Source organism: Carcharhinus amblyrhynchos, chromosome 2 (assembly GCF_965287045.1).
Source record: "Carcharhinus amblyrhynchos chromosome 2, sCarAmb.v2.hapA, whole genome shotgun sequence".
Lineage (NCBI taxonomy): Eukaryota > Metazoa > Chordata > Chondrichthyes > Carcharhiniformes > Carcharhinidae > Carcharhinus > Carcharhinus amblyrhynchos.
Window position 1 is genome coordinate 92462519 of NC_137325.1, and position 14809 is coordinate 92477327.

The 14809-nt window shown below is 39.5% G+C and overlaps 1 protein-coding gene across 1 annotated transcript in view; it reads right to left on the reverse strand.

The window, feature by feature from the left end:
• Positions 1-7474, reverse strand: part of LOC145356503 (receptor activity-modifying protein 3) — a 53330-nt gene extending 45856 nt beyond the window's left edge. Inside the window, exons 1-3 of the mRNA XM_080209235.1 lie at positions 7130-7474; positions 6471-6500; positions 5469-5646 (exon numbers count right to left, since the gene is read on the reverse strand). Coding sequence (XP_080065361.1) covers positions 5469-5646; positions 6471-6500; positions 7130-7181 — 260 coding nt within the window. The 5' untranslated portion in view covers positions 7182-7474. The remainder of the gene's footprint in view (positions 1-5468; positions 5647-6470; positions 6501-7129) is intronic.
• Positions 7475-14809: the final 7335 nt, after the last annotated feature.

Consider the following 14809-nt stretch of genomic DNA (forward strand, 5'->3'; position numbering starts at 1 on the left):
CTGGAGGGGTGGTTAATGATCCCACCGTTACTTAGGAAACAAAATGCCAAAACTGCAATTTTCCTCTCTTCACTGACAACACAAATGGTACAACTAAGCTCAGCTGAAGGGGCATAACTGAAAACCTGGTAGTGAATGGGTGGAATTTGATTATAATACTAATTTTCAATTCTTCACAGAAGACTGATACAGATGGAGACTGGACAAAACTCTACCTCACAGATACCCATAAAAATATTTAGACACAACAGAGAAACAAAACAGTATTTTTTTCTCAGTGAAATAAAACTCATGAAATTTCCTACTGAATTAAAGTCAGATGATTGCAACTAAATGAAAAGCTATTGGAGAAGAAATTGACCCTCACAACAATCATTTCCCAGATAGAAAATGGGGGCAGCAAGGACCAATTTCAGGATGCTGTATTCTAAGCCACAAGGGTGCCTGAAACACATCAGACCCCATAATCTATCAAGCAATAGTCAAGTGTTCATGGCAACCATCCAAAACATAATTGTCACAAGCCATCCTCCAATCATTTGTGCCCCTCTGAGTCTTCATTTCAAAGTCTCCCACTGTCCCTAACCCCTCCAACCCCAAATTCCCAATACCTGCCAAATGCTGTAAAGCTACAAGGCTCAACCTGTACATAGAAAAAAAAACAAGCTAATCTTACAGCTGCTGTAAAGCAAATATGTGGTAGCTGTGTGAAGCCACTGTATTATTTCACTTTTTAAAAAAATAACATTTTATAACAGTGTATTTGTATTAACATTTGCACATGGGATAAATCCTACTGAAGCTTCAAGTTTCACGTGTGCTGGGGTCATGTTACATGTTGAGATGTGCTGCTCATACTCTGTGATTTTGCTAACCTCAGCAGAAACTACTAACTCATAAATAATACATGACCAGAGGCCAGACAAATCATGTTGGTCACTTTATGTGAACGTGTTCAACTGACCAATGAATGTGAAGTGGATGTTCTCTGAAATAATATATAATAATGACTGTAAGACAGAAAGCAAGAGCAAGGAAGGCTGGTGACATCATGCAAGAGAAAAAGAGAAAGGGTGAGTGAGACTGAGAAGCTAGTGAACATCTTGTAATGAGGCAACTGAAAAAACTCCTAATAAACTCACGTTTGTACCAGAGACCATGCGGTGTCAGTGAATTCTTGTCGCAGAATTCCCAGTTTTTGACTTAATATAGCAGGCATTATATTTATTAGTTTCTGGTTAAAAGTGACCCCCTGCCCTCTCCTCACAACTGCAGCCCCCCCCCTCCCACCAAAAAATGATGTTGATGGTGGGGATTCAGCAAAGGTAACACCAATTAATGTAAAAAGAGGATTGGTTGGATTCTCTCTTGGTAGAGATGCTCATCGCCTGGGGCTGTGTGTTTCTTGCCACTTATCAACCCAAGCTAAAATTTTGTCCAAGTTTGGCTGCATGTGGACATGGACTACTTCAGTAACAGAGTTAAGAATGGTACTAAACAATGAAATCATCAGCAAACATCTTCACTTCTGGCCTTTTGCTGGAGAGAAAGTCACTGATGAAGCAGTTGAAGATGTTTGCGCCAAGGACTACCTTGAGGAACTCCTACAGAGATAGCCTGGAATTAGAATGTTTGGCCTCCAAAAACTAGCACCATCTCCCTTTGTGCTAGGTATGCCTCCAACCTGTAGAGAATTTACCCCCAATTCCTACTGAGCACAATGTTGCTCGAGCTCCATAATGCCACACACTAAATGTGGCCTTGATGCAAAGGAATAGTCACTTTTACCTCATTTCTGGAATTATAATTATACAGTATTAGGTTCAGAACCCAGCAGTTGAGCATTCATAGTCTCACCATGACAGATTCTGAAACGCATTCAATAAATTTGGCAATTTTTGGGCAGCATAAAAAAAATGACTGCTGAGGCAATACTGAGGATGAACCACAATCCATAAGGAATGCTTCCCACAGAACAATACAAGAGTCTGCTTATGAATCTGTCAGCACACTATAATACAAATTCGGAAATATACCAGGAAATGAAGAAACACTGAACTTTTTTTTTATTTTAACAACCCAATAAAATGAAATACTGTTTGGGCCTATGCATATGTCTGCTCCACAACAGAACACAGTGTATCTTTCACTAACACTATCATAACTGGTTATTTTTATTTCAAGAACTGTAACTGTATTTCAATTAAATTGTTTCATAGGAATAAGAGCAATGGGTTGCAATATAGACAGAAAATGCAGGGCACCCAATAATTAGTGCAAAGAGAAAAAAATACTAAACGCTGGATTAACTGTTATTGTGTCAACAGGGCACATAGAAGACTGGCTGACTGGCAGAAGGCAGAGAGTGGGGATAAAGGGGTCTTTTTCAGGATGGCAGCCGGTGACTAGTGCTGTGCCTCAGGGGACAGTGCCGGGACCACAACTTTTCACAATACACATTAACAATTTGGAGGAAGGAACTGAAGACACTGTTGCTAAGTTTGCAGATGATACAAAGATATGTGGAGGGACAGGTAGTATCGAGGAAGTGGTGGGGGGGGAGCTGCAGAGGACTTGGACAGGTTAGGAGTGTGGGCAAAGAAGTGGCAGGTGGAATACAATGTGGAAAATTGTGAGGTTATGCACTATGGAAGGAGGAATGACGCATAGACAATTTTCTAAATGGGAAAATGCTTAGAAAATCAGAAACACAAAGGGATTTGGGAGTCATTGTTCAAGATTCTCTTAAGGTAAACATGCAAGTTCAGTCGGCAGTTAGGAAGGCAAATGCAATGTTAGTATTCATGTTGAGAGGGCTAGAATACAAGAGCAAGGATGTACTTCTGAGGCTGTATAAGGCTCTGGTCAGATTCCATTTAGAGTATTGTGAGCAGTTTTGGGCCCCATATCTAAGGAAGGATGTGCTGGCCATGGAAAGGGTACAGAGGAGCTTCACAAGAATGATCCCTGGAATGAAGAGCTTGTTGTATGAGGAACGGTTGAGGACTCTGGCTCTGTACTTGTTGAAGTTTAGAAGGATGAGGGGGGATCTTATTGAAACTTACAGGATACTGCAAGGCCTGGATAGAGTGGACGTGGACAGGATGTTTCCACTAGTAGGAAAAACTAGAACCAGAGGGCACAACCTCAGGCTAAAGGGACAATTCTTTAGAACAGAGATGAGGAGGAATTTCTTCAGCCAGAGAGTGGTGAATCTGTGGAATACTTTGCCACAGAAGGCTGTGGAGGCCAGGTCATTGAGTGTCTTTAAGACAGAGATAGATAGATTCTCGATTAATAAGGGGATCAGGGGTTATGGGGAAAAGGTAGGAGAATGGGGATGAGAAAAACAACCAGCCATGATTGAATGGCGAAGCACACTCGATGGGCCAAGTGGCCTAACTCTGCTCCTATGTCTTATGTCTTATACCTTATGCTCTAACAGTGGTGTAATGAAGAAATCATTAGGGTTAAAAACAACAACACTACTTTGAGGTATGAATGAAAGGATGATTTCAATAACATTGTTGGTATAATATTTTCTGCACTATTTACAGTACTTTTAATATATGATACCTCATGTTGCTTCATTGGAACACTTTAAACAGAATATAAATGCTGGTACAGAGTAGTAGGGTGAATAGCCTGTTTCTAACCTGTTGATTCTATGTAAAACCAATTCTATTTAACCAATTAAATTCCAGATCCATTAGCCAATAAGCCCCCTTAAATCAGCAACCAGATTACAGAACCATCCCTGGGGTATAATTTATACTTGAGCAAATTTTGAACACATTATTTTGTGTCTAATATATTTTTTGTAGACTATGGCTGCTGTGACGTATGTCCCACATATTCTAAAACTAATACCATCTAACAAAATAAACTTTTAAAACATTCAGAGCAGCGATAGGCAACCTAGGCTACTGAGTGAGCTGCATGAGTGATGCTCTAGATTGAAATCAGGCTTGTTAACAAACCATGACCCCATGAATCAGATTAAATACATTTCATACAGATTGAATATTTCAAAATGCGTTATAGAAAATACTTTTATCTTTTATATATTAATAGACCTAGATCAACTTCAGAATGAATATTTGCACTTTGGACACAGAGCTCTCAATGTTGCATGCTGCCCTTGCTGTACATGTAAACCACTTTCAGTCATACTGGCAGGAAAAAAATCTATGCAGACCGAAATCAGCATAATGTGGCAATCCTGCATGTGGCAATGGCCAACAAAATGTCTTGTGAGCCATATTCAGGACCCAGATGGCCACCATTGGTACAGAGCGTCAGAAAAAAATCAAAGCCCTTTGCTCCTAAACAAATATCATGATGCATTCTGTGAGGTCTCTAGAAATTCTGGACTCCAGATACATTCTCCCTCCTACTTCATGATTCCCACTTGGCCAGGTAAATCCTTATATTCTAAGTTCAATACAAAGATTCCAGGTACATATTAATTGTTTTAAAAACTGCTGTTGCCAAGATCACAATTTCTGAATGGGCACATCCTGCCAGCGAGACATTTCTACTCTGAGTGGTTGTACTTATACATCAACAGTTTCCCAAAATCTCTGGTGTCCTGACAGAATCAGTGTTTCGTTACCAAGAATATCATGATATGAGTGTATCACTGCACTGTGTGCTTTTTCATGCAGCATATATTCTGTAGATGTCTGAATTTGCTCAAGTGTGTCATTAAATAAAGATAATCTCATTTATCTAAATTTAATTTATCTAAGTAGCCAGAGTGATGAGAAGAGGAGATAAGTGTTTGCCTCTCAATGGTCAGGGAACGCACACAGAGAGGATAGTGGTTATTGGTGCACATAGTGAATGTATGCTGTGAATACAGGATATATGGGTCTGTATGGTATATATCTTTAACTGCAAACTATAACACATTCTGTAGAGTCGTTGCAAATGTTAGCAGCAATGGAGTGTAACATTTTAATTGTTAATGAACTTCAGATGCATTCAGAAGTGTTACACAGTACTGGAAAAGTATATGCTTGCATCCTTTATAGACAACACAGTAAATTAATCATTGCTTGGCCAAAATCAAACACTGTAATAGATGCAGATTTACAGCTAATTTGTAATAAGACCAGAAATAATACTAGAAAGATCAAGGCAGGATAAAAATCAATGAACTGCCAGAAGAGGAAATGAGAACTGGCTCCATGGCTGCATACCATGTTTCTGGAAACTACCCTCACTTAAATAGGTAAATATTGATTTCGCTGCTGGAATTTAATACATTCAGAATATTGACGGAACATTTAATTACATCTTGAAAACTGCAGATTAATTCACAAGCTTAGGATGACTACAAATGTTATAGCCAAGATCAAGAAATACTGAGTGTGCAACAATTTTTCTTCATTGTTAACTTTTGCATCTGACCTTGTAGATTTGACTTCTGGCAAATTTGACATGTATATAAAAAAAACACATACCCAGCAATGAGTGTGAAGTTGCACCAGTCACTGGAATTCATTCTGTTAAGTTGGCTTTTAAAACGATATCCACACAAATGCACCACTTCCAACATGAGAGTCTCGTTACAAATCCGTTTTGCTTTCCTGTCTGACTGGTTTAATTGTGGCTGATTATGCAGGCTTGTATTGTCCTTGGCTGGAAAAATGAACAAGATTATTAATTTAATACATATACATCAATGTTTTAATCTCACATTTTTCAAAAGAGAAATTCTTTTGTTTGAGAGTGACACCTTACTTTCCAGTTTTCAAATGTATAATTATTACAAATTATTTTTCTGGCAATGTTGAAACTTACAAATACAGCACTGTAAAACTAAGCCAATAACACTCATCTTTCCCTTAAATTAGATACACCATGGACATTTTAATTATTTTTTTCACAAGTTAGACTTTGCTTTCCATTGTTTTGAAATTGATGCTTTAAAAAATATCTATTTAGTGGGACTAAAATTTCAAATAAATCTTAGGAGTTTTCTAGATACTTGGTATTTTTTAACACAGTAGCATTAAGGTAATTACTTCAGATCTGCAACAACTAATTGTCTGAACAAAGCATAATCTGTGTAGTTAACTTTACACACAGAGGAACATAAATCTTTGGATATAAGAGTTTGAACATACTATGTAATAGGTGTTGGAATTTTGGTCTAGATCTCAAAGTGTAAATTTCTACTTTCCAACTTTTAGGTCTTAACCTTGAACTGGTTAAGATGATTTTTGGGAGCAAACTTGGGCTGGTCTGCCGCATATGAGTCAGACTTGCCAAGTGCTACATGTTAATGTTTGTGACGCGGCTTATCAATGTTACATAAAGAAATAGCACTGTTTAAAACCAAGTTACAAACAAGAACCAGACACCAGAACTGAACCAAACAAGAAGAGCAGAGCGCGAAGATTAAAAAGAATGCTTGTCAGATGAAAACTAGGTCAAAGCCAACCGCTGTAACGTATTCTTACCTGAAAGGCTTGATGTCAATAAACTATTACCTACAAAACACAGAAAATAGAAAACATAAGAGGCCACGAAGATGTTCATGCATTGGACGACTTTGATTTTGTTCCAGTTTGAAATCATTCTCAGCTATACCAATATATATTGTAATATATATATTGTGGTGGGCTGTCCTTTGGAAAGGCGGCTGTGCCTTTATCTCTGACCCCGTCTCTTTCCCGTTCCCAGCCGATAGCGTTTACCGGGTTGAGCGCCACGGTCCCCAGGCAATGTCAGTAAAGAGAAAATGCAATTTACAGGCAACATGCAGAAAACGAAGCAGCAAAAGTTGCAAAAGAAATTGAACGAAGGGGATCTGACAAAGCAAAGCGCGGTGGGCGAAGAAAGACTGAATGAAAGGGAAGCATGTTTTAACAAAGAGCTGTGCAGAGACATTTCAAAAGTTAGAAACGTGAAAAAGAGGGTTAAAGCTAATTTATTGAAAGAAAGGAGGATAACTCGCAGCTTCGATATGACAGACACGACCTTACACTAAGTGTTAGTCCCATGGATCAGGATGAGGAGTTTAGTACAGGTGACCCAGTGAACAGTGTGGGCTGATCTCTGCCCTGCTGACATGCGGTGCTGCCCGTTGGAAGCATCAGGTGAGTCAGTGGCCACTTACCCCAAACAGCGAGAGCTAAAAGCTGAACAAGAAGAAAGACATCCTTCTCCATCACGATGCCTGGGCTCCGGGAGAGCGCTGCATTGAAAGGTGCGAAAGGGTGGGCTGCCTTCCTCCTCCTCCCCGGGCACTGAATGGTCCCCACTGCAGACGGGACGGGACAGGACGGGACGGGCAGTCTCACCAAGTTGGTGCCTTCACGGATCTATTAGTTGTCCGGGTTTTGGGGACGGAAGGAGCGGACTCCGCGATACCCCTGAGCCTTTCTGTGGATTTGTGTATGTGTGTGAAACAAGACGAGGTTTTGGTCTTGGTTGCGACTCCCTGATGTCTGAGCTTCCTTCCCCTGCGCGCTTCCCTCTTCTCCAATCGATCTGGCTGTCGCTGGATCACATGGCCGTCAAAATAAGGAGCCACTTCCCGCACTGTGTGTGTGTGTGTGTGTGTGTTCATCACCATCATCCTGCTCACAGGCTACATTAGATTATGTTCTCTTTATAATTTATTCTTGTGAGATGGCATTTTGAAAGTGTAATGTATTTTTGTATTTGTAAATTGTTTGATAAATAAGAGGTGGCTACATTATTATTCCACCACGCACTGCTACCACCAACTATAACATTTTAAAATCATTTCTGCATTCAGAAGCAGTTGCAGAAAGGGGAGATAGAGGATAGAACTCTCATTTCGGTCTCGTTAAAACCCAGCCTGTGTGTGTGTGTTTGGTGTGTGTTTAAACTGTTGCTAGTTGGCAGTGATGCCGATTGGAAGATACAAAACAAAGCAGCAATTATGTTCCCAGGTTTTGGCCAGATGACTTGTTAATATCCGGCCCACACCGTTCCCAACTGGAACACTCGCGAAGGGTTTTATTAAACACAGTTCAGCTGTCCCGCTTTCTCTGGGAATTTGGGGCAGAACATCAACGCAAAGCCAGATGACCCAAACATAAACCTGTCACCAACTTGTAACCCCCCACCCCCGCTCCCCACCCCGACCCGTGACAACTTCGAAGCAAAAACACGATATTAACTGATTTCACGCGCAGCGATTAGAAAATTGGACACATTTCCCTCCAAATTGGATTGCGCACAGATCTTGGGCGGAGTAAATACAGTGGCTATATAATTCCATCTCCGGGCTGCTGGTTAGCTCCGATGACCGACGTATGAATCAGATTAAAGCCAACATCACGGGGTTCAATCGGGGGTTCCCTCCTTACCCTGCTTACAATAGAAAATCATGATATTTTTTGTCATGGTTTGCCAAATTCTTGATAGACAACTTATGAAGAATTGCAACTCAGTGTAAAATTAACTAAAGCTTATTTTGTTGGACTTCTGTTCCTCAGTGAATTCAGCCTTTAAGACTTATTGTTTATTTTACTTACTAGTGTCACAAGTAGGCTTACATTAACACTGCAATGAAGTTACTGTGAAAATCCCCGAGTTGCCACACTCCTACACCTGTGCGGGTACACTGAGGGAGAATTTAGCATAGCCAATGCACCTAACCAGCACGTCTTTCAGGCTATGGGAGGAAACCAGAGCACCCACACACGGGGACAATGTGCAGATTCTGCACAGACAGCATCCCAAGTCAGGAATCGAACCAGGGTCCCTGGCACTATGGGGCAGTAGTGATAAGCACTGTGCCACTGTGCTGCCCAGAAAACTCCTTGCATCTAGGCAGATATGAGACAGACTAAACATATGTTTTGTAGCGTGCTTTTCCTGGAACAGGACACTAACTTTAAGTCAGAGGTTAGAGCATGGCAAGCACCACTCCACACTAAGCGTGGCTGACCAGGCATCTCTCTCACTTTAAGCTGCTTGCCTATAGACATGTTGGAAGAATTTGTAGGCTCATAATCAACTTGTTTTGCCACACTTTATGCACACATTTTCCATGGCCATCAAGCATGGGAATGTAATTTGATTCCAGAGATTCTGGCTGAAAGATAGGGGCCTGAATTCTCTGGCTGTCTGCACCCCATCAGCGCTGACAGCGAGGACAGAGAATTTGGCACTTGGCCAAATCTCCCTCCTTTCACTGCAGTGGGATGGGAAAATCCCAGCTACAAGTGACGTCAGAGAATCCAGCCTGGGGATACTACCCTCTGCACCGCAAGAACTCCTTTCAAACTTTAACCTGGCCCAGAATTCTGAGTTGTTTTTTGACCCTATTATTACACCAACTATGAACATTAGTATTTAACTCATTATTTTATCAATGCAGTTTTCATTATTGAGTTCCTAAATAGATCCAACTAAGCATAAATGCCACCTCAGATTGGAAAGAGAAAATTATTTACCTGCTGGGGTATACTGCACAGAATTGCAATGTCCATCGGCCATTTCTGCCTTATCGCCAGCTCATTACAAATTAATGCATCGTGTGCTAAAATAATAAAGTTATTTATTTAGTTTTGATTTATTAGTCACAAGTAGGCTTACATTAACACTGCAATGAAATTACTGTAAAAACATAATATAAATGTAAAATAACAAAATAACTGTAAGATAACAAGGTCATTAACATCTTGTACTTTACATAAAGCTATTTAATTGATTTACCAATAGTCCACTCATCAGTTTTAAGATCACACACTGGGATTAACTATTTCATTCATAATTGGAACAAGCACATTGTTTCAATTAAAACTGCTAACTATTTTGAACTATTTAAATAACTTAAAACACACTCCCCAGGAATTTTTGCATGGCTGGCATTTATTTCTCATCCCTAATTGCCTTTTGAAGATGATGGTGCATGCACAGAGTGCTATCCTTTAACAGTTTGATTAAACTGAGTGGCTTCCTGGGCTAGTTCAGAGAACAGTTAAAGAGTCTACCAGATTATGGAGCGGCTGGAGTCACATATAGCCCCAGACCAGATAAGGACAGCTGATTTCCCCTCCTGAAGGACATGAATGATCCAGATGGATTTTTTACACTAATTTAATTAGTTTCCTGAACATTATGGACTAGCATTTTATTCCATATGTTTTAATTAAATTCCTGCAGCCAATGGAAGAATTTGCACTCACTCTGGAGCATTGGTGAATAGTTAGCCCAGTAACATTACAGCTATGCCACTCTTCCCTTTATGCTAACATGGAAATTGGAAAAGTCCTACATCTCTTCCCAAGTTAAGACTGAATCAATATGTGAGGGTGAAGTGCAGGAAGCTTTGTTCCACAACTAACATACTGTACAGACCTGGGAGCGCATAAACCAGTACAAGATCCCCTGGCATAAAAATCATCCCCTAACTCCATCACTTTGAAAGGTTCACTTAAAAAAAACTCTATAAATAAAATATAAAGCAAACTACAGCAGGTGGATGCTGGAAATTTCAAATAAAAACAGAAAGTGATGAAAATACTCTATATCTTCATTCAGTTCTGAAGAAGAATCATATTCAATTTGAAACATTCACACTGTTTCTCTCGCCACAGATGATGGCAGATCTGCTGAGTATTTCTAACATTTTCTGTTTCCACTTCTATAAATAGAAGTTTCAATATAAGAAGATATTGTCCAACATTTTCCACTCTGAAGGAAGGGAAATATATACTCGGCGACTTCCATCACAAATTAAGGTATAAAAGAAATGTAATTTTTTTGTATATAATGTAATGTATACTAGCTTTTCCTTCTATCATTTCATGTAATTTAACTTATTCTTAACAGTTTCAAAGGAATTTTTAAGAAAAGCAAAAGATGTTGGAAATTCAAAATAAAATCAGAAGATCGTGGAAAATAAATGAGCATGCCTGGCAATAATTGTAGAGAAGGAGCCAGAGTTAATGAGGGTGTTTTAACGCCCAGGTTGATGGCTTTGGGTCAGGTGGGAAGTTAAAATGTTTAAAAAAATGAATCCAACACAACCTGCCTTAAACTTATGGTTTTAACAGAGTTGAGTTTTTAAATCAAGATCAGATTTTCCTGATGATGTGATTTTTCTTTTTCTAATTATTCATTATGTGTGATTTTTGATGAACAATCAATGTAACACAATAAATTTCCGAATGGACAATAACAATTGAATTGAATTAAGAGACAAACTGGTCAGTAAATTCTTTTAAGGACACTATGTGATAACATTTTAAGATGATTTCTATTTTAACTATTGTCAACCTGAATTCCCTGGTCCCAGGAAACAGTCACGTAAAAGGAAGCGGGAACGACTAGGTTCTTATGCTAAATGCCTTTGCAGTACTTAACCTACCATTTAACACACCACCACCGTGTACTCACATCTGTCCAATTCCAATTCCTCTCAATCACCAATCTTGCACTGTAATCTCCCCACACCTTAACCATCTTTCCACTTCACAGACATTCTTCCCACTCTCCCTAATAATTTCTCTGTTCCCCCACCATCTGCCCACTCTCTTTATGTTCTCTTTGCTCTCCAAAAATCACTCTGCTTCCTCCTTTGGACCTCTCCATTCATGCTCATTCTGCTACATCATGATTATAGAATCATAGTATCCCTACAGTATAGAAGAAGACCACTTGGCCTATCGAGCCTGAACTAACAATTCCACCCTGCCCCTACCCCCATAAGTCCACATATTTACCCTGCAGATGCCCCTAAGGGGCAATTTAGCATGGCCAATCAACCTAACCCCCACAACCTGGGACACCAAGGAGCAATTTGGCATGGCGAATCCATCTAACCCACACATCTTTGGACTGTGGGAAAAAAAAAACAGACGCAGGGAGAATGTGCAAACTCCACACAGATAGTCATCCGAGGTCAGAATTGAACCCAGGTCCCTGGTGCTGTGAGGCAACAGTGCTAACCTTTGTATCACCTTTGTCTGCCTTCTCACTACCACTAGATCTACCTGCTCCACAACTGTAAATCAGACTAACTGTCAGATAAAAAACACCTGGAAAATCAAATAGATACATGCACTGCAATTAAACTTCCTTGCCATTCAAGGAAACCCATACTTCCAGATTTAACTATTAATTATTTTCCTTCTCAGGGTTAGAATACATTGGATTTTGCCAGGACTGTTGTAGTGATAGGCAGAATCCTAAGATATAAAGGGGCAATGTGAGAATGCTTGTCATATTCTTCGTGATATATAGCTCAGATGTTTGTATATTGTTAGCTATGTGACTAAAACGTCCACATCAGCTCTTAGGTCCAAGTTACTATGGCAGCTGAGAGTAACTGTAATCAGCACAAAAGGCTGTTTGACCTTTATCTTTTGCTTTTGGCTTATAGTTCCATTATAGATTCTGATTCCAGGTTACATAAAAGTGGTATAACTACTTGTCACATAATGTTTTTGTCCACATATGTTGCACTCTTAATAGGGAAAATGGTTATTAAGCTAGTTAAGTCCTGAGTGCTTGCTAAAAATTAAAAACTATAAATAACTAAATTTTTCTATTGCTTTGGCAATAAAGTGATATGAATAATTTTGATGATTTGGGCCAATTCTCTGATGCCAGCAGCAGCAAATATTGAATCTGTGCACATTGGGACTCATCAGAAATCCTGAGCCACACAAATAATACAGTAATTACCCGGGAAGTTTAAACTTCCAATGGGCTCCCCCAGACAATCCAAGCATGCCTCTAACAATTGGGCCTGTTGTGTGATATTTACCTAGATACTTACCCCAGTATTCTTATTTTGAATAAATCAAATAACCAATTAAACTAAATCAAATAAACTGATGGACAAATTAAAAGGAGAAGCCACTTAAGGGATATTGCCTGAATCAAAAAGCAAATCACCAATGAAACTTAAAGCATTAAACCAAAAATGTGATTAAGAGATTAATTCACTCCAGTCCCCACGGTACCCACCTGACAAGGCCTCAACAGTGCCGGTAGATACTGCATGCTCCCTCTTTAGGGACACCCCTTAGCCCAGTATTTCCTTACTGTATAATATCTGGTGCAGGTGAGTGGTTAATAGTGTAGCCCAACCCACTACTTCCCATACAAATGAGAGAAGGTATATGGTAAGTGGGCGAAATTGGGGTGAAGGGGGTGGGGTGATATAGTCAGAGTATTGTAGTTCGGGAGGTATATTCAGCAGAAGGGGAGGGGTGTGGTTCTAGTTGAGGGGATTGTAATAAGGAACATGTTGGTGGAAGGGCTGCGGGGAGGTGGGGGTTACGAGGCTAATTGTCAGGTGTCCTCTGGGGATCAGAGAGGATAGGTTTGGAAGAGGGAAATCATGGAGTGGTTGTCAGGTGTCCCATGGAGGTTCAAAAGAGTGAGGGAATGTGCCCTGTGCAGAGTCAGGTCTGTGTAGTGCATCCTGTGGGAGCATTGTGAGGATTCTTGGAGGGGGGGAAGTAGTCAGATGTCTCGTGATGAGTCAGGGGTGGTCAGTATAATAGTTACCCAGAAACTAGAAACGGTTTTCGTTTTTTCTAGATAACTATTGCCGTAAGACACTTGGAACCAGTCAAAGTTTGCAATTCATACTGCATTAAGATGGGACTCAGTGCGGGTCACTGCCCATCGGAAATCAAACTTCCCAGGAAATTGCCATTTTTAGGAAACTATGAGGAGGGCTGTTCCCCAACACATTTTTGGGGTAGTGCATTTCTGCAACGGAAATATCTGGGTCTTTATGCTGCATTAAAATGTAGGGCACAATAATTTTTACCATCTTATTTATATTGAAGGAAATATCTGCTAGTTAATCAATTCAAAATGAGAGGAAGTGTGTTTGTCATGTAGTACGTACAGAGTAATGAGTTGTGTCAGATAGTTCACCCAGAGGATGATTGGGTCTATTTTTATCTGCTCTTTTCAGTGCACTGGTTAACATGTTTGTGATAATTGCTGGTGGCTATTTTAACTTAGTAATTAGCCCATTTATTTTAAACAATGTAATGATTGAACTGGAGTATTGCAGACAGGAATTTATCAGCACTAAAAATAGCATACAAAGAAAAATATTCACATATGTACATGAAGCATAAAATCGTCTCTAGTTTTTTTCTAATGGACACTGTTTCTCAATTATCAGGTTATTTTCTAAGTATGTGTACATTTTTGGGGGAATGACATATCTTTCTCTATTTCAGCTATGAGAACTGAATTTGCCATTAAACAGCTAAGTGAGTTGATTGTAAGTCATTATGGGTTTTGTTTCTGGGTAATACTGGAAAAGATATGATGCCAGAAATAAACCACTTGTGCTAGCTTTTATCACCAAATAATTTACATTGGCCTGGTTTTGGCCTGGCATTGGTCAGCAGCAAAGCATGGGCACTAGCCTCAAAGAAATGTTAACTCTTTTGATATGTAATTGCTGAATTGTTTAAGAGAGATTTCCAGCAGGGAGCTGTAGTGATATCATCAAGCTATCCAAATTGCCAGTCAAATTAAATAATCCTCACAGCATCTAACTCATAATCAAATCACTTCTTCAAAAAAAATAATATAGAGCAAAATAATGATTGGGACGTACAAATGGGATGGAGGTTGAAGCTGAAATATGAAAAGCTTATCTTAAAACTTGATTATTTTAAAATACCTAGGTTAAAACAATCACAATGGAGACCATAAACAATGTTAAAATTATTATTCAAATCACCATTAAAAACAGCTATACCTCTTTGAACAAGGTTTTTAGTGATATTTCTAACAGAAATAGGAGAAAGTTTTGCCAGCTTAATTAATTTTGCTG